General features: G+C 43.5%; 1 protein-coding gene across 4 annotated transcripts in view; it reads left to right on the top strand.

The window, feature by feature from the left end:
• Positions 1-25,588, top strand: part of PLCB2 (phospholipase C beta 2) — a 51,141-nt gene that overhangs the window by 16,125 nt on the left and 9,428 nt on the right. The window contains exons 4-27 of one of the 4 annotated variants that reach the window (XR_011809640.1): positions 1,151-1,291; positions 1,654-1,733; positions 2,370-2,423; positions 4,948-5,023; positions 5,630-5,730; positions 7,395-7,561; positions 7,777-7,923; positions 8,236-8,393; positions 10,554-10,636; positions 11,035-11,119; positions 12,555-12,726; positions 13,710-13,807; positions 14,474-14,570; positions 15,191-15,275; positions 15,705-15,829; positions 16,889-17,043; positions 17,478-17,642; positions 18,741-18,840; positions 19,118-19,222; positions 20,240-20,325; positions 20,748-20,842; positions 22,432-22,485; positions 24,054-24,264; positions 24,500-24,671. Coding sequence is in view for 3 of the 4 variants with exons in the window: in XM_005019168.6 (XP_005019225.4) it covers positions 1,151-1,291; positions 1,654-1,733; positions 2,370-2,423; positions 4,948-5,023; positions 5,630-5,730; positions 7,395-7,561; positions 7,777-7,923; positions 8,236-8,393; positions 10,554-10,636; positions 11,035-11,119; positions 12,555-12,726; positions 13,710-13,807; positions 14,474-14,570; positions 15,191-15,275; positions 15,705-15,829; positions 16,889-17,043; positions 17,478-17,642; positions 18,741-18,840; positions 19,118-19,222; positions 20,240-20,325; positions 20,746-20,842; positions 22,432-22,485; positions 24,054-24,264; positions 24,500-24,671 (2,814 nt within the window). In the remaining variant the exon portion in view is untranslated. The other 3 variants (XM_005019168.6, XM_005019170.6, XM_038179529.2) reach the window with 3 other exon arrangements.

Below are 25,588 nucleotides of genomic sequence, written 5' to 3'. Positions count from 1 at the left end.
CAGTGGCTGACTTTAAGTGCTCTAAATTTATAGCAAGCATGTAAAGTCATTTAGCTAAAAGCTCTTTTGCCGAGGTTGATGTGCTAACTCTAACGTGTTAGGGTATTAGTGATGTTAGGGTATTATTTGTTGAAATTAAATAACTCAGCCATGTGTCTAACTGCACGTGCACACAATGAGAGTTCAGGTTCCAGCTGTAGTTAAATTTCTGAGAATGACGTGCCTTTCTAAGAATCTCTGATTGTAAATTTTGCTCTTAGTTTCTGAAAGAGCAGATGACAGCCTCCCTGTTTGCTTCGATGTGGATTTATCCTGCACTTCAAATAATAAATTGCTGTGCTTTATTTGAGGACACGGGAACTTTATCCTTTTGTTATAAAAAGAGACCATCAGTGTAACTCCAGGATACCTTGGTTTAGTGCTGCCTTCCATAGGAATGAAGAAAATGCTAAATAAGTTAAGGGGATTCTATGAATACTTTCATATGGTGATGAAATCCAAGTATGACTAATCGGATGAGTCTTATACTTAACAAATCTCTGGTGAGCCATTGCTGTAGGACATTGCAATTGCTATGGAAGAAATAAATTTAGCAACTGATAACTCGCAGAAAATGTCACTTGGAAGGAGAGGGCCTCTGTCTGCAATAACCAGGCTTAAACCCTGTAGACCTTCTGGGATCCCTACCACCACCTTTCTTGTGGTGGAGGGAGCAAGAAGTATCATGCTGATCTAAAATACCTTCTTAGCATATGTTTTCACAAGTGGCTTTCTGTAATAACTTGGTTATGAACCTCTAGTATGGGCAGACCAAATACTTATCTGCCTCTCTTCAAGTTCAGGCTGAAGATTCACAAACAATTTCTTTCAAAGTAGTCTCCAATGTGTACTTTTTTTAGACCAAAACAGCATGTTTGTGCAGTGATGTTGGTCGCAATGTGTTGTTCCTTGAAGGATGAAGGTAATGCAGGCTCCAGAATAAAAAGGAAAAATAAGGAAAGACAAGGAAGATTGCATTAAATAATTTTGCAAATGCCAAAAAGCTTGCTGTGGATTTGGGTCAATGTTTGCGTTGGGTCCTGTTCACCTTTTTTCAGGTGCAGTTAGCCTCATTCTTCCCTTGTCCTGACCTGTTCTGTTTATTTTGCAGTGCCAGAAGCTCCGAGAAGTTTTTAATTTGGATTACCCTCACAGCACCTTTCTGCTTAAGACTCTGACTATTGTATCTGGCCCTGACATGGTGGACCTCACTTTCCATAACTTTGTGTCCTACAAGGAAAATGTTGGCAAGGTATGAGGACCTGAGGGCAAGGAAGCAGTGCGAAACACTGAGCTGGGACATTCAAGGGGGAGCAGGAAAGAAGACAGGGAGCCTGAACTCTGTCGGTGTTACCAGCAAGGTTTTGTTCACGTGTGTCGTTTTTGTGCTTTGTATGAATAGACAGCTGAGATGACTCAGTAAGAAAACTTTCGGCTGCTGGTATGCATAGGCAGTAGGAAGGTGGTGTAGCCAGGCCCAGGGTGCAGTTGGGATTTGTAGCCCAGCAGTATCAGGACATGTCCATGCCCTCTCCATATTCAACGTGGTGTACCTACTCATACAGTTCTGTAATGCCCACCTACCTCCACTTTGTGTCTTTGTTTTTTCTCCAGAGCTGGGCAGAGGATATTATGGCCATCGTTCGGAATCCCCTCACATACAACGCTTCTCGGTACACCTTCCTGGAGAAAATGTAAGTGATTTCTGACAAACATTGTTCTCTGAAACACTTATTTGTTGCCCTTTCTGTCTCTAATAGAAAGAAAAGGCTTCTTAGCTTCCAAGTCTTTTGGGCAGTTTCCAAATGAGTCCTTTTTTCAACTTGGGAGCCTTAAGGCACAGGGCAGGGGGTGATAAATGGGTCCTCTGTTGTATGACAACTGACTGGTACCACAGTACCATTCAAACACACACATGGTATTAGGTGGTATTAGACAAACTGAAATTCTGAGCCTCAAATATCCCCCACCCACCCACAGTCACAGTGCTTGGCCCAGCAACGTGCTGCCTCTTTTTCTTGTCTGTAATGCTGTTTGGTTGGCAGCCTGGGATCACTAAGGAACAGTAGGATACCATTATCTCGTATTTATGTCATATGTTTCAGAGGAATAATTCTGATATCAGTTCTCTTACAATTCGCCTGTTTCTCTTTCCCAAGAAGTGAGAATAGGTTCTGTCTTAAGGTTAAGGTCACAGTCTGCAGGACCCCGTTTTCCAGTTAACCGTTGGTTTCCTTTCGCAGTTGCATTTTCTCTTTTGCTCCTTCCTTAACAGAATCTGTCAGACTGTACAAGTGAATTTTCATCATCTTGACTTCTTTTTTTCACAGCCTGGTGAAACTGAAGATGCAGCTTAATGCAGAGGGAAAGATTCCTGTCAGGAAGTGAGTATGGTTTGGTTAGTTGGTTGTTTTTTGTTGTATGTTCAATTAAAGACAGTAAAGACAGAGGAGCTGGTAAGAGGATGGTAGTAGCTCAGTGGCTTTAGCTGCCTACTGAAGCCTAAGAGGTAAAGGCCATTGCCTCTGTATTCAGGTCATGAGGTCCTGCTGCACCTAGGTTCCTCCCAGTGAGGGGTCTGGGACATAGTTTGGGTCTGGAAAGGAGACCTTTTGTGACCACTTCCTTCATCTACAGAAAGAAATTGTCTTGAACAGCCATGGACTTCACTTCCAAAGCTAAGCAACTTTGGTAAAATTCTAACTAGGGATTTGTTTTGCAAACCTGAGTTTTGAGACTTGTAAGACTTATTTGAGATTTCATACAATGAGTTCTGTATGTGTATCATTCCTACAGAACTTTTTGCTTGACTCTCCAGATAGCCTGAAGTAGGGATCCATTGCTTTCACTCCTGTTCTCATGTACGACTGCTATACCTATTCTCCCCTGGCGTAATTCCACTGCCTTCCATCTTCACTCTGCATGAAGGAAACAGCCTCTGAGGACAGACCACTGAGCTGTTAAAGCTGGCTCAAGTACAGGATAAGGTAGATTTGAGCTCAAGCCACAAGGATTGGCTTTGTTCATCAGGGTAGGGCTGCCATGAGAATAAGCCAATGCTGCTTTGCTGAAGCAAAGATGGACCTATTACTTCTCCGCTGCACTGCATGGCATAAATGTAGAGTTGGTTTTGTGTCCCTCAGTATCTTCCCTAGTCAGATCACTCCATGGCTGACCCTGTGACTTCTTGATGTCGATTAACTCATAGACTAAAAAAAAGCTGCAATGCAGTGTTGAATTCCCTTTGAGGTACATAATTTATCTTTTGTTTTAAGAACAAGGACCTGCAGTGAGTGCATTCATGGGTATTCACAGGAAAGTTCTGAACCGCTCTGCTTCTAAGCTTATGCTGTGTTACAGCGTCACAAGAGGCAAGTGCTAATCACCTGTAATAAATACACTACCTACTGTGTATTATATTGCATAACGATTCCACATTAAATCTGTGCTGGCTAAATGTGCTCCTGGATGGTTGATCATTATTCAACAATAAACATTTTTTGTTGTTTGTTTTCTAAACCACAAAACAGGAGAATTTCATTCTACCAGAAACCAGTGTACACATCAAGGGGCTTTTAAAAATGTATAGCTCTTTAATGAATAACTCACACTAGGGAAAGAGTACTTTAAATTGATCTTTAAAATGCAAGCAAGGTAGCATTACTGTAGAGAGAAAGCAGCTTATTTTTCTGAAATAAGCTCAAAAAATGTCTGGTGCAGCCTGTACCCCTCTTCAATGCCCTGGTCTTTCTTTCTTGCAGAGTAGAAAAACAGACTTATGGTCTAAAGCATTAGTTGTTTAAAATGGTCTGGATTAAGAGCCAGATTTATAAAAATATTCAGCATTTCCAGGTGCAGGTGTATGCAAGGTTTTCAGAACTTCATATCAGATTTTTTTTTTTTTAATTCCACATTTATTTGCCTTTCTCTTTTGACATTTAAATCCCTTTTGAAGCATAACAGGAGTGCTGCATTTTTTGCCTTGCAAAGGGCTGCTCGAGAAACCAGCATGCACTGAGTTTGCATAAATCATCTGCAGCTCCAGTTGAGCACTTTTCCACCTGTCAACACGTTTGGCACTTTTTGTTCTCCATTTTTGTCGTTGAGCAGCTGTGATGCCAGGAGTGTAATAGATCTGACATTTAAATTTATCCACAGCAGAGACCTCATTGTTGTTGATTGGGATATTCTGAAATTAGGGAGAGCTCAGTTAATGTTAATATTCCGTAATACAGCAGAGGCTGCTTTAAGCCAAAGGCTTGACCAGGTGAGTTCTACCCTGTAGACCAATACCCAGCTTTCTAAATTGAAGATGAGCTTTGTTGTTTTTTTTCTTTTCCTCTGTAATGAGTTTGTTCCTTGAATTCACGGAAAGTGTTTGGTTTCCAGGACAGAAATTTTTGCTTTCTTCTAAACCAGTAAATATGTACAATGTTTGTTTGCTTATTTTGGAATATTGTCTTGACTACAAACTTATTGCTGGCTTGTGCCAGCTACTGCATTGGTAATGTCTTGTGGGACGAAGTATGGGGAATTTGTAGCATGAGAACAGCTACCAAAGAGGGCACCTCCAAGAGATGTAGGCAAGGATAGCGAGCAATGATTTTGGGAGTAAGCTGACGCAGCTCAGTAACAAGGCTCTTCTAGATCCCTGTGCAAAAATATAGAACTTCTATACTAAGGCAGCAGTCAGAAAATCAACCATAGGCTTATAAGATCTGGTCCATCAGGTACTCTTGGAGAAACACTGCCTTCTGTCTTTGGTTCATGTACGTAGTCTTATTGTTGGTCTCCTTTGTTGTGCATTTTGAATGCCTTGCACTCTGGTTGTAGCTCCTAGCCACCCAAACCCAGGCTTTCTGACTTGACTCCTGTGGTGATGGTTTCTTTTTTTCCCTGTCTGCTTAGTATTTTTCAGATGTTTCCTGCAGACAGGAAAAGGGTGGAAGCAGCATTAAGTGCTTGTCATCTTCCAAAAGGCAAGGTAAGGGTCTTACTAGGTACCCAAAGATCTCTCTAGCTTGAGAAAAATCTTTCTGACTACCCTGACTGTGATTCCCTTGGCTTTAAAAACTTCAGTCACCCAGATGCTCTTAAATTGCTTTGAAACCCTGTCCTTTTGCTAGCTACCTTGCCTTAACTGCAGGCCTGCTAAGATCAATTCTTACTGTTTGTAAAGCAATAGCACTTGCAGCTCTGTCACTTGCATTATGTGGCACAAGAAACAGCACATTCCCTTCTGCCTGTTTCACTGCTCTTTGAAGCAACAGGTCTCATGGTTACTCTTAGCACTTCTACCAACCTGCAGAGTACAATCTGGAACTCTAACAGTTCCTGTCAGTTCACCACGCACTAGTCTTATATCATCACACAAGAGGCACCAAGGGACAGTTAAAATAACTGTCTGTTCTGAAGTAGGCCATTATAATGTTTCTCCACTCCATCTCCTCTTTCCTAAACACCTTGCTAGATGTTCCAGTTGCTTATTTGCCTTTTCACAATTGAGTGCTGGACTGGGGGTGTTGAGTGTTAACAGAGGTGAAAACCATCATGGGTTAATGGTACTGACACGTCTTTCTTTCATTCTCAGAATGATGCCATCAATCCAGAGGACTTCCCTGAGACTGTGTATAAAACTTTCCTCATGAATCTGTGTCCACGGCCTGAGATTGATGAGATATTTACCTCACAGTAAGTTTCCCTCAAGCCACATAAAAGGACTAGATCTCTTGTGGCAAAAGATAGGCAAGATAGTGCTGGGGCCGGTCCTCTTTAACATCTTCATCAATGATCTGGATGAGGGCATTGAGTGCACCCTCAGTAAGTTTGCAGATGACACCAAGCTAGGTGCGTGTGTCGATCTGCTTGAGGGTAGGAAGGCTCTGCAGGAGGATCTGGATAGGCTGCACCGATGGGCTGAGGTCAACTGTATGAAGTTTAACAAGGCCAAGTGCCGGGTCCTGCACCTGGGGCGCAATAACCCCAAGAAGAGCTACAGGCTGGGAGAGGAATGGCTGGAGAGCTGCCAGGCAGAGAAGGACCTGGGAGTGATGGTGGACAGTCGGCTGAATATGAGCCAGCAGTGTGCTCAGGTGGCCAAGAAGGCCAACGGCATCCTGGCTTGTATCAGAAACACTGTGACCAGCAGGGCTAGGGAGGTGATCGTCCCCCTGTACTCGGCTCTGGTGAGGCCGCACCTCGAGTACTGTGTTCAGTTCTGGGCCCCTCGCTACAAGAAGGACATCGAGGTGCTTGAGCGGGTCCAGAGAAGGGCGACGAAGCTGGTGAGGGGCCTGGAGAGCAAGTCCTATGAGGAGCGGCTGAAGGAGCTGGGCTTGTTCAGCCTAGAGAAAAGGAGGCTCAGGGGTGACCTTATCACTCTGTATAAGTATATTAAAGGAGGCTCTAGCGAGATGGGGGTTGGCCTGTTCTCCCATGTGCCTGGTGACAGGACGAGGGGGAATGGGCTAAAGTTGCACCAGGGGAGTTTTAGGTTAGATGTTAGGAAGAATTTCTTTACTGAAAGGGTTGTTAGACATTGGAACAGGCTGCCCAGGGAGGTGGTTGAGTCACCATCCCTGGAAGTCTTCAAAAGACGTTTAGATGTAGAACTTAGGGATATGGTTTAGTGGGGACTGTTAGTGTTAGGTCAGAGGTTGGACTCGATGATCTTGAGGTCTCTTCCAACCTAGAGATTCTGTGATTCTGTGAAAAAGGGGCAGAGAGGGGTTGCTACATTTATTGTTTGGCTGCTCTCAAGCCTGCCTATAAAGGCAGGTACCCATGTCACAAAACAATGCCAGTGCACTTTACTCTTTCACTGACAACCCTGATAAAAGGGATCAGGCGTCACTGTGCTGCATGGGCTCTAAATAGTCACTATCAGAAGGGCTGATTCCAGGTCAACACTAGATCGTGCTAATGTGATACTGCTTGTGGCTAGCCTTAGACAAGACCATGTACAGCATTAGAACCAGAGAGCTTTGCCAGTAGCTAGTGAATTCTTTTCAAGTAGCTAAACCTGTGAGTTCTTAAACAGACTTAATTTCATAGGGCAAGTATTCAGTGTGTTCTGAAATTCAGTTACCTTTAGAATTCAAGTCAGAGGCTCAAATTATGCTTTCTTCTTCCGTTATACAACCTCTTAACAGTAGCGCATTAGTTAGGAAGAAGAATATAAAGGAACAAAAATGGCCACAGAGGGAAGTGTCTTCTACAGGAAGGAATGTAGACAGAACATTGGGCCCAGAGAACTGGGTGCCCATTGCTAACCTGAGCAAGGACCAATCTGTTGAGAAGTTTTCTGAGTAGTACACATGCCTTACCTCTGCTCCCCTATAATTCTCTCCCTTCAGCCATTTAAAAGCAAAACCCTACATGACCAAGGAACACTTGGCAAAGTTCATCAACAAGAAGCAGCGAGACTCTCGCCTCAATGACATCCTTTTCCCACCAGCAAAACCTGAGCAGGTGCAGAGCCTGATAGAGAAATATGAGCCCAGTGGGATTAACATCCAAAGAGGTGAGTCTTGCTCGGCCCGTAGGTCTTGTTTTTATGTCATGTCCTGCTGTCAAGATAGCATGAAAATAGTAGAGGATGTCACACCTTCTGCTATCCTGGCTTTCCCAGGGGAACAACCAGCCTGATTTTCACAAACCTCTACGTTGCAGTGCACTGGGACGAGGTGCCAGAACTATTTTGTTTCAGTACCATTAACATCTTTGTTCTCTATGTAGGGCAGTTGTCTCCAGAGGGGATGGTCTGGTTTCTCTGTGGCCCTGAGAACAACGTGATAGCACTGGATAAATTGGTGCTGTACCAGGACATGACGCAGCCACTCTCACACTACTTCATCAATTCATCACACAACACATATTTAACAGGTATGGGCAGTTCCAGAATCTGCTTCAGCTCCAGCAGGTATGTACCATCACCAGGGATGGATGAATGATCCTGACAATCAATCAGGCAGATGCATCTGCCCTGAAGTTTGGAGGGCTGAGGGCTGTAAAGCACAGTAAGGGGCTTGACACTTAAATGCTGTGTAAGAAGAAATGTCACCCTGTTACCTAAAATGTCTTGTCATTCTGCCATGCATACCTGCTCAAAGACAGCAGAGTTCTGTTGCTCTAGTTTATGCAGAAAGTGTCCCACACGAATAGCTAAAGAGCCTCCCTGCTTGTGCTCTCCTGCAGCTGGTCAGTTTTCTGGTATCTCATCTCCTGAAATGTATCGCCAGACACTGCTGGCTGGCTGTCGCTGCGTAGAGCTGGATTGCTGGAAGGGCCGTCCCCCAGATGAGGAGCCGATCATCACTCATGGGTTCACCATGACAACTGAGATCCTTTTCAAGGTACAGAAAGAATCTTCTCCTCACTTTTGGTCCTGCTTGGTTTTAAACTGATCTCGGCTCAAAGAGGCTAGCTGACCGAGGTAACAGTCAACTGCATGGGATGAGGGCAAAAATGTTTGAGAGGGAAAGACTGATGGCAAGGTGAATGAATGTGTAGGTAGAATGAAAGATGAGCAAATATGCAATAGGCTGGAGTTTGCGTACGTTTTTGGAGTGGGAGGACCACCGGAGAAGTTGTTAGCTGGATGAAGATGAAGGAATGACTGAAGCGCAGACAGTCAAGTAAAAGTGATGGAGAGACAGTTGAGTAGGTGTGCCTGCATACACGCAGTTGTGTAGCAAGATGAACGTATGGATAGAAAGTTGCGTGAGGATGGTGAATTTTATGGATGGATGCAAGTTGGAGAAACAATCAAGGTGGCTTTTAGAAAACAAATGTTTAAAATGAGTTCATTTTCTAACTGCTCTACAGCAGGTTTGTGTGTTTTACAGTTTCAAATAACGGTGCTTTGGAGGAAAAAGTTCTAATTACTTCCTAATTACATGACTGTGTGGAATGTGTTCAGGGGAACAACTGCTCTCTAGCATGCTGGGCAGACATATTCCCCAAGGATTTAGCTGCCAGGCTTCAGAAGCACAGTCCAAAGCCTACTTCTCCCTTGAAAATTTAGGGCGTTTAACCACAGAAGTTACAAACATCGATGCACCAGTTAAAAATCAATGCACCACACTTATTTTTTCTGCCCTCATTTATAGAGCAGCTGCCAAAAGGCAGAATCACTCTATTATTTTTTATCTTTATTCTTATTCCCTATCTTCCCCCAGTTCCCACACTTCGCTAGTACTAAAATACTTATGTGTGGGGGAAAAAAAACACCACAACCTTAGTAATGATCAGAGGTATTGTCTTATTCAGTGTTGGTAATTTCCCAAATCCTGTAATAGCACAGCTGCATTTTGCACAGCAGTTCACTACGGATAGGAGAAATAATGACAGCTGTAGCTGCTGTAATTGCAGAGTTCTGCTAAAACACGTGACTGTACCTCAAGGAAATTATAACCTGTTAACTCAACATATGCCCAGGTTTTAGTTTTACATAATGTGTAGATGTTTCCCTCCACACCTCTATCCATTTTTCTGCCATTGCCTGTGGCCTTTTAGCAGCTGCTTTTATAGTTTCTCCTCCTCTGAACCTTGGAGGTTTCTTGGGCAGAGTCCAAATGGTCCATGGAGAAGCTGCTGGGGGCAGCACCCCTCAGTGCTAAAATCACTGCTGAACCAGGATTTGGGGGGGCAGTAGGGGACTGCTTAATTGTTTGTGGAATGCTTTTAAGGAGGAAGGAGGTTGCCCAGGTTGAGGTCATGGTGCTAAACCTGGCCTTGTTTAATTTGCAGCCTGTGTGTTGTAGTGCAGTATGCCATGGACTGTGTGAAGTTAGTGCACAAACACACCAGAGTAAAAGCTGGGAGGTAATTGCAGAGGAACAAATGACGTTTCTTTACCATGTCAATTAGCAGCACCAGGGAAGAAAATAGTGGAAAGTTTGTGGCAGCTTAACAGGGACTTGGGGGAAATACGATTATTTTTTCATCATTAATGCTGGGAACGTTTCCATGGTATTTGCATTTGAAATGTCAGCGCTGCTGGTGACTGAACATTCCAGTTTTCTCTGCTGCTAGACAGAAGAATTTTATGAGCAGGTGAAATGATAGAAAATTGGACAGGTTCAGAGGTAAGCGTAAATTAGGTTTGAGGCAGTTTAATCTGGTGCTGTGTATACCTTTCTCTACCAATTGAAAGTGCATCTGGCAGTGACTTGCCTCTCTTGCTAGATATTCTGTCATTTCTGGATACATTAAGCCATGTAAGGAAAAAAACAACTGAGTTTCAGGTCTTCAATTTCATGTTTATGCAAACTATTGACTTCAGCTGTGTGAAAGAGAATTACAGGGCTTTAAGGTTGGAGCTGGAAATCTGGACAGCTATGAAAGAGAAGACATCTCTCACTTTCTTGCCAGAGAAGTTTAGTTACATTAAAAAGAACCCCCTGACAAGGATGAGTGTGGAGATCTGAAACTTGGGGATTAGTTTAGTGGGGAGATGGATATGCTATTAGTGATTGCTGATCTCATCTCTGTGACCATTCTCTCTCCTTTAGGATGCAATTGAGGCCATTGCAGAAAGTGCTTTTAAAACATCTCTCTACCCTGTCATCCTGTCCTTTGAGAACCACGTGGACTCGTGAGTGTCTGGTGACTGGGGACCAGATGTGGGAGAATTGTGTTCTCTGTTGTCCAGAGCAGACAGGCAAGGGCTCCTTGGTTTCAAGCGAGTGCCTGAGCTGACATGAAACACTGTTAGAGTTTTTTGCATCAATTGAAAGGGGGTCAGAGCCAAAAGGTGAGACATAAACTGCAGAGTGAGCGCAACCACAAGTGTGTAACCTTTTAACTTGGTGTGGCAGAGTATGAAAAAATGAGAAGCCTGGGAAGGGATTTCAGGATACGTGTAAATGTGAGAAGGCAAGAGATGGTTTTCTGGGTAGAGTTTTGTGGATCTCAAGATGGTTGCTCATGCTAGGCTCTGGATTTGGGCATCTGTTCTCCTGTTCATTCCTGTTTTCTCTCGTTGTATACTAGGCCCAAACAGCAGGCAAAGATGGCTGAGTACTGCCGAACCATATTCGGAGACATGCTGCTGACAGAGCCACTGGAAAAATACCCAGTAAGTGGAAGTTGGGGAAGGAGGTTAAAGAAGTTGGATTAGTGGAGAGGTCTTTCTGAAAACGTGGTCAGTCCCAGTGCTAGGAGATGCCACAACAGATAGAAGGACAGTGACAAAGATAGGGTGCAGGAGGTAAATGAGCTTGGTTCATAGTGGAGAGCAACATGGAAAGAGGAGGGAAGACCTTGCAGTCACAGAGGTTTTTCCAAGTGTTTGCCTGATTCTTTTCTTAATGCACTGTCACCTGAATGACTTTGGAAACTGAGCTCTGGGTGATCAAGCTATACTGGTTGTACGAAGATGAGTTAGTGTATTTTCGTACATGGTATAGTTTCAGATCTGTCTGCCAGCAATTGCTTTGGAAAGAAACAGGAACAAGGGCTTAGTAGCATTTCAGACTCTTCCTACCAATGCTTCTAAATCCCTGTTCACACCCTGGAAATATCCCCTTGTGGGCATAGATGGACAGGTCAGTGACATGCATAACTTTATGCATAGAACAGCTGAATAAAGCTCCTGCTCTGCTTGACCCTAGTCAACAGCTTGTGCAAGCACGTATTGTTGTGGAGAAGGTGGTGTTTTCAGTGATCCTTATGCACACCACTACTTCAGCTGCCTTGTGAATGGATAGTGATTTACAAATAATGGGCAGTGCCTGTGTTCTGCAAAGTATGAGGCAATTCCTTTTTGTTAAATAGGGGAGAGGGGAGTTAAAACACCTAGTCCAAGCATCTGCCTTTAGCACTGAGATCAAAAGAAGAGCTGAAAAGAAGCAGTGAGCAAATTGCCAGTTGCCCCCTGTTCAGACTCATGTCTTTGTCCAGGCAATGGGGAGAAACTGGGGGGGGGAGAGAGAACCAGATAAGGGTGATTCTATTAGCTAAATTATTAATAGGCCTGTTGCTATCTGTACAGGGAGTGTAGGTCTAGAAGCACAGTCTGAGTCACACATCTTTGTATGACACACACAAACCCACCTACTTCAGGATTTTTTTTTTCAAATCTGCCTTAGGCAGAGAGTTTAAATATGGCGTGAGTGCTGATCTAGGACTGAGGCTCTGGGATAATGAGAGAAGTAGGTGGCATTTGAAAGCCAGAGGTGTGTGGATGCCTCCAGGACATGTAGATGGTTTTTTAGCTGTGGTGCAGGATGGGTGGCTGGAAACAGCATGCACAAGCAGCAGAACTTGAAAGGACTGAAAGGTACAAAATGCCGGTGTGAAACTGACATCAGGAAAGTGAAGTCTTAGGAAAAATCTGCATAGGTATAGTGGGATGAGCCAGCAGATAGAAAAAATAAATTATACAGTGGATGAGAGATGTTTCCATGCACCAGTAAATGGCCAGAGGAATGGCACTGGGAGGGACAGGACTGCTGAGTGTTTCAAATTCTATCTTTGAGATGAAAGTTCAGTATGAAGTTTCTCTGTTGCAGCTGAAGCCAGGAGTTCCCCTGCCAAGTCCTAAGGATCTCTTAGGGAAAATCTTGATTAAGAACAAAAAGAAACAATCTGTATCTGGGAAGAGGCAGAATTCTTTGAAGAAAGGGAGGAATGTGGAACCAGAAATCATTGGGCAGCCAGCCCCTATGGATGCTGAAGATACTGGTATGTCTAAAGGGGAAAACGGGACTACTACTACTATAGCTAGATGAGCAAGTCTGGCCTGCTGGAGACCTTCTAAATCACCCAATACTAGCTTGAGGCAAGACGATACCAGTCATTCATTCAGGTATCTCACGAAATATAAGCTTGGAAGACATGTTAAATCTTCAGAATATTTTCAGACACTTCATTCCAACCCAAAAGAGACAACCAACTTAATTCCCTGACCATCAGTCAGTTCTGCCTACTCTAAGGCATGTGGCTGCATGGGTTGGTAATTAATTGATACACAATCTAACATGTTGTTTTTGTGGAAGAGTGCATAACTTCTTACCACCGGTAGCTCTCTGATAACTACAAATTCACCATAGAATAATGGAATCATAGAACAGTTTGGGTTGGAAAGGATCATCTACCTCTACCTGGTGAGAATGAGGTCCAGCTTAGCACCTCTCATTACTGGTCCTCACACTGAGGTTCTTGAAGGTCTATAGGACATTCAGGTCCTACTCTCCTCCCATCCTCCACCTTCTGCAGTCTCAAGGCCATCATCTCTTGGACTCAGGTAGAGAGTTCTACCAATGGTACAACAGTGAATTTTACAGTCCCTGTCATGGCAGGAGCTCATGAAGTCATATGAAGACAAGATGTGTGCTCCTACAGAGGAGCTAGAAATCAGACATTCAGTCCCACAAATGTGTGTGCCTTGGTGGTGGGGAAAACAGCATTGTGATCATCACTTTTGGGAAGCCTGCAGGAAGAATGACTTGCTCTTGGGTGTGTTAGTCCAGTTTGGCCTATTCATACTTGGATTTGGCTAATAATGATACGATATTCCACTCTTGCTCCTGTGTGACGTGATTGTGAGGTTTTGTAGAGTCCTTCCTGTCAGCAGAGTTAGAGCCGTAGGCTGTGTGAGCAGCCACAATGTCTTGTCTCCATGTGCTACTGGCTAAGAACTACTGATGTGGGCTGTGTGCGCTTAGTTTGGGCAGGCGATGTGGCTGAAGAGGAACCAGAGGAAGAGGATGAGCAGCTGGGAAACCTGGATGAAGAGGAAATTAAAAAGATGCAGTCAGATGAGGTACTGTCACTACTGTCTCTCTTCCTTTTCTGTGGTTTTATTTTCTTTTTCGGGCCTGACCACACTGAATGGAGATTAATTCCAGAATGCAAAGGGAAGTGAACCTGTGCTATGACAAGTATAGCATAGAAGATATAGCTGAAGAGGTATAATTTCTGACTCTGATATTCTGCATGATTTGGTGATAAATATCTGCCTTCAGGGTGTTTGGAGAGGCTCAGCCTTAGTGTGATAAAAGTTGTTACAGAAACATGAAGTGCTGCTGCAGAAGAGGGAAGAAGCAGATCAGCAATGCCTTGAATAGAAAAGATCTGTTTCCCATTTCCTTCTCCCTAGTATCACTCATAAGAGGCAAAAAATGTCCCAGGTTTGTCCCAGAGTCCATGTTTTGAGAGGTTAAAGAGGTCCTAGACTTCTTATGCACTGATACCTTTCTGTATGTCTTGGTTTCAGTTTTTGCCAAGCTACCCAGAAATTCAGTGTGCCCTTGACAATGCTGCCCACAATGTAATCGTTAGATCAAGAAGCCAAAGAAACTGGTGTGCTTTGGTCAGGGCAGCTATTGGAGCTCATTGCATGTGAAGCCCAGGTGTGTTTTGTTTCACCTCTGGAAAAGGTTTCATCTGTTTTCTCTTGTGTGTTTTTTCTATTTTTTTTTCTGCCTAGGGCACTGCTGGATTGGAAGTAACAGCGTATGAGGAAATGTCCAGCCTAGTTAATTACATACAGCCTATCAAATTTGACTCCTTTGAAGTCTCTGCCCGTAAGTCATACTCAGTCCTTTCAGGATCCTGAGTATTTCCATTTGACCAGGAGAATACGGCTTTCAAATGCTGCTGTTCTGCACTTTCTTTTGTGACTTGCTTGAACCCATTTCCTGCCATTTTCTCTCTCTCCCACAACATATGTACAATACAAACACTCTCCTTCTGTTCTTCTCCTTGTAGTAAGGAATTGATAAGGAAAAGACAACGATATGTCAGATACTGCTCTCAGTTACATCAATGAAAATGAAAAGCAGCAGTTTAAGGCTAATGACATCTATGTGATCTTGCTTTGCTGCTTCTGAGGGCAGGATTCAGCCCAGCTTTTCTTAATGTATGAAACTGGCCTTCCTCTTCTGTGGTGATTAGGACCCTGGCTGGTGACAAAAAAATATCTGAAATGCTGAAAATGCATGCAATTTCTTTATACACAATAGGGTCCTCCAAACTGTCACCACATCTGGACCAGAGAAAGGTAAATTGCTTTGATAGACACCAGTAGCTGGTAGAAAGTGGTGATAAACAGGTTGAGTGCTTCTTGAGCCCATTGGTCCCCACACACAGAATTGGGAGCTGCGTGCATCCTTTGTCTAAACACTTTCTTATTTCCTGTTTCTAGAGAAGAACCGGAGTTATGTCATCTCTTCCTTCACGGAACTGAAGGCTTATGATCTGCTAACCAAGTTCCCTATGCAGTTTGTAGAGTATCCTTTTGGTAATGTTTGCCCTTGGTAGTTGGTCATATGGAGTATGGGAGCTAATATGAAGCTTGAGTTAAGGCTAAGGTATGTCCAACTGGCTTTCTGGTTTCAAGACCTGGTAAGCTCTTCATCAAAGGTATGAAGAGTGCAGGTGCTAGAGATACGGGATCTTCCAGGGTGTGCTGGGGGGCTGTTCACAGAGATTCCTGGCAGATTCTTGTATGCTGCTGTAGTAAAAGCCAAGACTGTCAGCTGTTTGCTTTAAAACAGAAAGGGATGTGGGAAAGGAGCCTGTTGTTGCGTGGGCCTCTCTTTTTAGAAGGCTCTGAGCATTCATAGAAGAGTTTAAACAACTCTTTAATCTGAATACATGAGTTAGCCCCAGGGTACACAAGGAGTGCTCCAGACTTGTTTCCAATAGAGCAAATGTAGATACAACAAGCGACAGATGAGCCGGATTTACCCCAAAGGCACCCGGATGGACTCCTCTAATTACATGCCCCAGATGTTCTGGAATGTTGGCTGTCAGATGGTGGCACTGAACTTCCAGACTATGGGTGAGTGTCCCATTGTCCTCCAGCTTCTTAGTGGGTGAAGCTGTGTGCTCATGTTCATTGTCTCTTCCTTCACTGCTATTTCCTATGACCGCTGTTTCCCTGAATGCATTTACTCTGTGTGCCTTGTTCCCAAAGTATTGCTCTTCTGCCTGAGTCTCCTGCAGATCAAAAGCACTTTTCTAGGCCCGGCACAAACTCGGCATGCAGTGTCTGTGATTCCTGTCCTATACATTTGTGCATGCACACATACACGGGCTTGCTGTCATCCAGTATCTGGGTACCATCTCTGGCTGTTCTGTAACATGATGTCAGAGTAAATAACTTGTATGGATGCACCAGAAGTTCCTGCCTCCCCTAAGCTGCCTCCTCTTTTACAAGGCAGCAGGCATAGCTCCATCTGGCTACCGGACTGGACTGTCTGTCCTATTATTTCCAGTATACTGACCTGGGCAGGAAAGAAAGGCCATTCCTTGCTGTACAACCAGCATAAGAAAGAGACATAGAAAAGCCTCCAGATAATGGTGTTTTTTACTGTTCTTCCTTCTTTGCTATCTCATGTATAAAGAGTGTAAGAGACTTCATAGGATCAGTAGGAGAAAAAAACAATTTACTTAAAAAGGGAGAGTGATAGATTGGTTACAAAGAGTGTATCTTACTGAAGACAGATGTAGAAGCCACAAGACACTGTTCACAAGACAGTAAGTAGCAGAGGAGATGGACTGAGAGGAGGCCCAAAATGACAGGAGGAAGGAGTAGAGACAACTATTTACTTCACACTCAAAATAGTGGGTACTTCTTAGAGTAGGTTTTAATTTAGTTCTACCCATGATTTATGGTGCAATCATAAGCAAACCACTTTACCTTTCTTATAACAGCTGCTGCAATATTTTTCCCTGTAGGGTGCTGAGAGGCTTAATTAGTTTTTGAAAGGACTTTATGAACCCTTGGCTAGCACAAACTATAAAAGTACAGCATCTTTCAGCTCATGCGTACTATACAAGACATCTGATGAGGTCCCACAGTAATTTTTCTCATTGTTCTCCTCTGTTTGTACCTCAGATGTCCCCATGCAGCAGAACATGGCTCTGTTTGAGTTCAATGGCCAGTGTGGCTATCTGCTCAAGCATGAATTCATGCGGCGTCCGGACAAGCCATTTGACCCTTTCTCTGTGGACCGCATTGACGTGGTGGTGGCAAGTACCCTGTCTGTCACGGCAAGTACAAACCATGGTGCTGTTCCTCCCCTGACAGCCATTTGCTGTCACCACGTGTATAACTGGCATGTATGTCCCCTCTATTTATTACCCAGTAGGGTTCCTAGTGGCAAATGAACCCAGAGAGTCCTGTGGGAGAGTGTTACCATGGCAACTCCCAGTCTTTTCACTATATCAAATTAATCATAATCACATGAAAATGGAAAATTAGCATCTGCCACACAAAGAAGCCAAGGCTGTGATGATGGGGAGGGAGGAGGTTGGAAGAAGTGTTGAAGCAAGAAACACGGGCGAAGAAAAGCCTAATGTGGATTGGAAGCTGCAGCAGAAAAGATGTTTGGGGCTGGAGGGGGCCTTAAAGGGTGAAAGTATGGGTGGGTTCTTTTGTTTTATTCTTTTCAGCAGTTGCTAATTATGTTTCTGCTTGTTTCTAGATACTTTCTGGTCAGTTCCTCTCAGACCGTAGTGTGAAGACATATGTGGAAGTAGAGCTGTTTGGGTTGCCACGGGACACAAAACGCAAATACAGAACCAAACTGACCTCCACTGCCAATTCCATTAACCCTGTATGGAAAGAGGAGCCTTTTGTTTTTGAAAAGGTAGTATCATTTTATAGCCATTTAGACGGAGAATCTTTACAGATCCTGATGGTCACAAGCACTGCTTTGAGAGGTCAATGACAACAGAAGGGACTCTCTTCTGGAGATCTCAGTCATCAGCTTTAGACACACCAAGGAGTTATTATGTGTTGCACCCTCAGATAATACCCAAATAATGTTGTCCAAAACAACTCCCCATGAAGATTTCCAGGTATGGATAAGGGGAGCTGTAAACATTTCTGGCAATAACAGGCATCAAGAATCTCCCCTTTGTGAAACACTTTAGACTGAATTCACTAATCAGCTTTGAAGACTTCAAGCATGAAAGGAACTGAATGTCTGTGGTTAAACTGTAAATCTGGTGCAGACATACAGGACAAGTAATGGGACCAGCAGGAGGTTTTCAGCTGTGCCAGATTACAGAAAGCTGCCTTGTTTGTCTTCAAGAATTCAGTGGTCACTAGTTCAGTTATAGGGGATGGGGGAGGTTAAGTCAAAGGTGATAGTAAGCTCTGGCCTTTCTGCTGTAAGTTACAAAGGCAAAATACATGTTATGCAATTCATCTCTGTCAAGCACGCTGTGAAATAGCAGATATTTTCAGCCTACTTGGGATGTGGTAGATAAATATTATCCTCATTTCAGAAAACACTTTTCAAGCTACAGTTTTGACAGAATAATTTTTAGTTCATTTTATGGCAGAAGGAAATGGGGGAGGCTGATGAAGCAACTCTTATGGCAAAGTTACCAAGCTTGCTAAATTATCCTTCCAAGTTCATTTCCTTCTCTGGTGAATTGCTTTGTGGAAATGCTAGTTCAGTGGATTTATTGCACAGTTCTTTCTTTAGGCAGCCTGCCCTCCTGAAGTCTCTCCTCTGAGATGCCTGTGTTGTGTGGAGTTTTTGTAAATTCAGTTATGTCTGTGACAAACTGCAGCCTTAAACTGCAAGTTGTGGAAACAGACGATGACTTTCCTGGAGAGATGGCTTTGTTTTGTTGGAAGTAGAAAAGAGTAAAGTTCTACCTAGTGAACCCAATATGCTACTAGAGATCAGAACATAGTTGCCTTACTCTGTTTTGTTTTGTTTTGTTTTCCTTAGATCATGATGCCTGAGCTCGCATCTCTAAAAATCGTGGCTTATGAAGAAGGAGGGAAGTTCATTGGTCATCGTGTCATTCCCATTATTGCGGTGCACTCAGGTAAATTTTGTGGAAATCCCTTCAACTTTTGTAACCTTGAGATCATCCATTTGAAGTTGGTGAAGAAAATATGGACATCTGCTAATTTTGTTAATTAATCTCTAATGTAGAATATACCTGTAGGCAGTGGAGCCTTCAATTCATCCTATTAAAGCCTTGGTTTAATGCCTTAATATATTCACAATGCCTTCCTGTAGACAGAGACTTACTGTTGGAGTACACAGATGAGAAGGGAGAGAGATTGGGTCAGCTTACCTCTTCTGCTTTCTGTTTTCAGGCTATCACCATGTTTGTCTCCGCAGTGAAAGCAACATGCCACTCACTATGCCTTCTCTATTTGTGTACCTGGAAGTAAAGGATTATGTTCCTGATGCTTGGGCAGGTAGTATGCATTAGTGTGTGTGTGTGTGTGGGGGGGGGGGGGGGGGGGGCGGGTGCTCTGGTCTTCTGCTCTCAAATCTAGAAGCATTTTTCCAGCTGTGGAGGTGCTTTCCCACTGCACCCTTAATTCCTTGTCAGAGTGGGACTTGAGCACATACCATCATCCTGTCATACCCTTGCTTTTAGCTGAAGAGAGGTGGCCACTTGTGCTGTTATTGTGACCTGTTCCCTGTGTGGACCATGGTGCACGTATTATGTTTGCACAGTGGCACGGAGCAGTTTCCAAGTGCAGAGGTGACTGTGAGGGACTGGCAGCAATAGGGTTTTACAGAAAGGGTTGCACAGGAAGCACAGGAGAAAAGTTCCTCCCTGTACAAAGAGAGGGGAGGTTTTTGCTGCTACTGGAATACAGAGATCTTCCTTTAAAAAGGCAATGGTCAAACAGATTGAGAGAGAGAAATAGATGAGGAAAACAACCCCCTGGAGGTATTAACAGGAAAGCCTTTTAACAATCATGAACAAAGCCACGCAGAATTTTGATGGCATCGGACACAGAGGTTCTTGTGAATACTTTGGTTTTAACTGCAGGCATCTTGTGTTTGCTCTCTCCTTCTCTGTGTTCATATACAGGAACATTATTCATGGGGGAAATCAAGTGAAATTGAAGGTTTTAACACAGATTCGTAAGAAATATCAGTTTTATACAGGATTGAACTAGGGTTGGAGCAGGGAGGTGTGCAAGCTGGCAGTCTTAGCCTTTGGAGCTTTTGGGAACAATACACTCTTCTCAGCTCCTTATAGCTGGCTGTAAACATCCGTTGTGAGCCTTCACTGTAGAATAGGACTGACATAAAGACAGTCCCCTCCCTTTGTGCGGTCAGGGAGAAACTTGTTACAAGTAGAAAATACAAAATATCCCTTCTCCACAATTTACCAATTTAGGCCAGAAAGGGCAAGAAAAAGTGGAGTACTGCGAGTTATTCGATAATCCAAGCAAAGACCTCCTTTTTGTTTCTAGATCTGACTATTGCTCTCTCCAACCCAATTAAGTTCTTCAGTCTGCAAGATAAGAAGTCAGTTAAGCTAAGAGATGGCTCCATGGAGGTAAGTTTTCCCAAGTTCTGTCATTGTCTAAAATATGCTGTGTGAATTCAGCCTGAAATAGAGGGGTTGCCAATAGGATTTCCACTAACCTGGAACAAGGCTGTCTGTTGTTTCTAGCCAGAGGCAGGCAGAGAACTGCCCTCAGTATAGAAGTGGAAAGTGTCAGAGACTAACAGCAGTGGGAGAAACTTCAGAGGCTGTTTCATACATTGCTAGAGTTTCTTTTGTTTTAGTTGTCTTAGGTTAATACTACTGCCAGTGAAGGAGTCTTAGTGGTGTGAAACAGTCAGATTTCCTTAGTCCAACATGGGAGAAAGCATACAACAGCTTTGTGTGTCTTTGCTACAGCTTTTGTTTGCTAATCTGATGGTCTCAGTTTCCATCTGCTGTGCTTTGATTTACCTCTGATCTTTGTTTTAGAGGCTTGACATGCAGAGGAACTTCCCATCTGCTGAAAGTAATGGGATACCAGAGTCCACTGGGAAATTCAGCACCCCTTTTGCAAATGGACCTGCAGGTAAAGCTGTGGATGTGGGATGAGTTTACAGAAGGGAAAGCCTGTACACTCACATAGCTGGAAAGCATGCTGGAAGGTGAAGATCCTTGGTAACAGGATCAGAACCTCTCAAGCAAAGTCACCAACTTAAATTCTGATGCTTGTCATTAATGGCAAAAGGTGTAGGTATGCCTTGACTGTTGTGGCAGGAGCGGGTATGACGTGTATACTGCTTTTACCCCACAACAAAAAAGTAATCCCAGATATCCATTAGGAATACTAGGAATCAATCTGAAGGCTCAACTGGCATGAATGTCTTTTCTCTCCAAGTCCGGGCTAACTTGTTGGGCTGTTTCCTGGGAGGTAACTAACTTAGGAGGGAATCGAGGGAGAAGTGGTCTGTGGCAGAGATGTAGCTTTTCATCCCAAGTGTGAAATTGGAGGTTGGACTTTAATTTTGAGCAATGACATGGGAGTTCTGGATGCTTGTGAGAGAAAGGTCGTAAGATCTGGCTTGATTCTATCACTTAACACCTTACTTCTCTTCACCTCTTTGTTGTTCAAGGTTCTTTTTCTATAGATCGCTCTGACTTCTGACATTTTAAGTATGTTCAGATCTCTTTGAAAAGTCTACATTTTGAAACTGCACTTAAACCAGCATTCTGTTATGTAATACTTGGGGAGCCATATAGACTGGTAATTTTATTCATCATGAGACTCGTTTATAAGATGCACTACAAGTTCAGAGTAAGCAGATCCCACATCTGGCATTCTGCGAGACTGTGAATAGAGCACAGTCCAGTTTTGACCACTAGAACAAATGGGGACCTATTAACAAAATGAGAGCAAAAGCCATATAACTCTGCTCGGCCATGAGTTAAAAAAAAAATATTATGGATTTGCCTGACCAGAAGTCAAGAGGTAAAGTCTCTTTCATTTATTACTACTATAAAAAGCATTTATTACTCTGTTCAAATACGGAGTAGCAGAGAAAGATCTCACATTGTTCCTCTCATACTGGCACCTTCTTGGCCTTGCAAAACAAACCAACAAACATTAAAGATATATTGGTGAAAGTGCCAGAGGGAACATTCCTTTAATATGCTTCTAATCCAAACTGATTGATAGAGTAATTTCAAGTTAGGTAAGAGCATGTCCTCTACTGTGCACTTAGATTAACTCATTCTGTTCTGATCTATTGTGTAGTAATTGACAGCTAATCAGTGTTTCTTCCATATTAGCCATATTAATGTAGTTAGTGTCCTTTAAAATATGTTGGCATTGAAACAATCTGTTTTATCAAATTTCATTATAGTCTCAAATATCCTCCTCAAAAGCAAGTTAACACATTCCAAATCATCACTAGCAATATTCAGTTATTACAAACCAAATGCCCTTTTTTCTCCATCAAAGTCAAGAATCCTGTTCTTTTTCTGCTGTGCCTGTTAACAATATTCCCAAGCACTTTTGCATCTCAGTAGCTTAATTAATTCTTTTCTATTCACACCAGCAACCTTTGTGTGGCTCGTGTTCTTGATGAGCTCTCTACTGTCCTTTTTCAACCCAAAGGTTCAAGATAGGACATAAACAGGAACTTCTTGTGATTTCAGGAGCAATGGCTTTGGCCAAGGATGAAAATGTGATAGAAGTGACACAGATTACAGGTAACTCCCTTTATGCTGTTCCTATGGGCTGAGGCCTTGCCAGTTATCTCGCATTCCCTTGCTGCCTCATTTCCAACCGGGATAGAATTGAAACCTGTTTGTAAATTAATAAAGGCCTGACTCAGCCCTGCTGGATGTAGCTAGCATAAAGGACAAACTACTTAAATCCCTTGGGCTCGGAACCCCCTTCCCCTGCCTACAGCACCGTTTGCCCAGTTTGACAACTGCTCTGGTGTGTGACAAGCTCTCAGTCTGGGAATGAGCTCACAGCAGGTCTCAAGGAGAAAAGAGACTTGGGAGTTGCCATGGTCCATGCCTTATGCCTGCTCAGCCACTGCTGTAAGCACAAATTAGTGAGAAGAGCTTTGGACCGCTCAAGCATTAGCCTTCTGGGGCCACAGGCTGCAGCAACACTGCTGCACTTCAACTTCATAGCAAGGTAGGAGGTTTAGAGCTATCACTCAAGTTCTGCTCTGGCCAGATTTGATGGGTCCATTACCTTCACTAAACAAGACGTGTAATAAGGTATTGTTCAGCTGTTGGTTTTTTTTTTTTTTTTTTTTTGTCTCAATGCAGTATGGTACAAATCAATACAAAACACTAATAACCAGTGTGCCTACGCTACAAAATTGAACTGAAGGCACAAGAGTAAACCTGTTGCCCTCAGGACGTGTTGCCAAATAACTGCTATATGCAGCAGATTTTTTTTTTGTTGGTTTTTGGTTTTGGTTGCATTTTTGTTTGGTTGGTTGGTCGTTTGTTTTTAAGTTCTTCATAAACAAAAATGCTCCATGAGACAGAACTATGATTACATTAAATATGTATTCTGGCAAGAGGCATCGCATAATATGGAAGTGTAGTGGGCTCTGGTTTGAAAGTCTAGACTTGTTGACCAAGACTTGCATTTAAGCTGTATATTTGAGTTTCCTCGATACAAGCCTTCAAGCCTTTTATAAGTAGTTGACCCTGTGCAGCATTGCACTGCAGACACGCCCACGAGTTCTGTTAATTTTTACACATTCCACGCCAAAAAGCAGTTACTTCCCCTGAGAAGATAACTCCTTGTGGCTTTTCTGCCACAGATAACCGCATCTTAGTGACTTGCTACTGTCAGATAACAAAGTTCTCCAACAGTTCACAGGCACCTTCCCTTCTCATATTTTCACCTACCTAAAAAGGCCTTTCACTCATTCCTCACAACTGAGGGAATGCCAGCTGTTAGAACTGGAAGGAATGAAAGCTCAATTAGAACTGCCAGCTAGCTTAACAGTTGGGCTGTGCTTGGGATGCTTAGACTTGTGGAAAAAGATCCAAGTCCTGAGATAGACCTAATAGCATGTTACCACTATTGTGTTCTTGTGGTCAAAATACCAAAAGGCAGCAATTCTTCTGGCTGTCCCCAGGCCAGGCATCCACCAGATGGGGAACTGAGCTGTATGTAAAGCTTAAAAGAGAGAGGAAAAGCTGAATGAAGGCAGTGCTGAAAAAACCTGTCTGACCCCAAAAGACATCACAGCAGGGTGAGAAATAGTGTGTGAGAGAAAACGGCCTCTATTTTTATATTTTAGAGCCTCAGACAGCCAGCCTTGCAGAACTGCAGCAGATGAAGCTCTTTCTGAAGCTGCTGAAGAAACAGGAGAAGGAGCTAAAGGAGCTGGAAAGGAAAGGAAGTAAACGGAGGGAAGAGCTGCTGCAGAAATATTCTGTCCTCTTTTCGGAACCTATCTACCCTGGAGGCAAGAAAAGGGCAATATACTCCAGGAAAACCCAGAAGAAGAGGTAAATACAGCAAAGGGTTTTCAGCAGGAGTATCTGGCCTCTGGGTCATGAAAACCAAAGCAGAGAGACCCCTCAGATAAACACGGGTGAGCAGTGTGCTCCCTTTCTCTGAGGGGAGCATGGAGTAATGTGTACATCCACATCTCCCTGGTTTTATTGAGGGATGGATGGGTGGGACTGTCGGGAGCATATAAGCATCTCTAGAAGCAGCACAGCTGCTGTATCTGTTCTGCAGGAGTCTGACAATAGCTGATGTTGATACTACATGTGCAAATCCTGTAGTAATGGCAGAAGGCTTTGATAGCCAAGTTTTGGAACTGAAAGAGAGGTTGAAGATGGACCTCATCCAGCTGGGGGAAGAACACTATGATGGGATTCGAAGGAGGAAGGAACAGCATGCCACAGAGGTAAGGACTGCATCTGTCGACAAAAAATGTAGCCTGGGAGAACCCCTGCAAGGACAATGTGAAAAACCAAGTTCTTCACTGAACTGTGAGCTCAGAAATGTGGCCACGGGGCAGAAAACACTCCTCATAGCAATTGTTAGGTCCATACAATATAATTAAAAGAATGTAGACAGTGATACTTAGTTGGTAGAAGCTACAACATCCAGCTGAAACATTTTTAAAGGCCTGCAATTTGAAAAAAATATGAGAAGCAACTGCCCTGGTGCACATCAGGCTCTGTCTCAAACTCTTGTGATAGCTTAGCTTTGGGTTAACATAGCATTTATCGGCTTTATATGTTGCCAAGTGCCAACTGTATAGGAGCATGGGTACATCAGGTTGTACCATGCTTCTCACAGCTGCCTGCTCAATGCAATACCATCAGAGGTAGGGTGACACATCGGAAGCCCTACAGGTTCACCAGTGGTAAGCATCAGAACATTACAGACAATGCTGTAGGGGCAGTCACATCCACTGCTGTCACACAACCAGAACAGCTGACACGTGGGAACAGAACAGCCCCAACAATACATCCAGTGCTTTCTATTGGCACACATCCATGCTAATGAATGGAAAGCCTTGCAAGGGACAGTACTCTGAGGACCATCCCTTAGCACTGACAGCAATGCTGGATCTCATTCCTCTTGAAATTTGGAAAGTGCCTTCCAGTTTGTCTTAGTTGAAGTCAAAGTAAGTACCTACATGAGGTGTTGCCAGCTGGTCCTGCAGCACACAAGTGTTTCCTGCCCTCTTGGGCCCACCACCTTGAGCAAACACTAGCAAGAGACACAATGCCTGGAGACAAATTGCAGTCCACAGACAGTAATAGTAAGTATGGCATATGCTACCTACCCACTGTAATGAAAAGGGGGTGACTC

This window comes from Anas platyrhynchos, chromosome 5 (assembly GCF_047663525.1).
Source record: "Anas platyrhynchos isolate ZD024472 breed Pekin duck chromosome 5, IASCAAS_PekinDuck_T2T, whole genome shotgun sequence".
Classification (NCBI taxonomy): Eukaryota; Metazoa; Chordata; class Aves; order Anseriformes; family Anatidae; genus Anas; species Anas platyrhynchos.
This window is presented reverse-complemented; position numbering and strand designations above follow the sequence as displayed.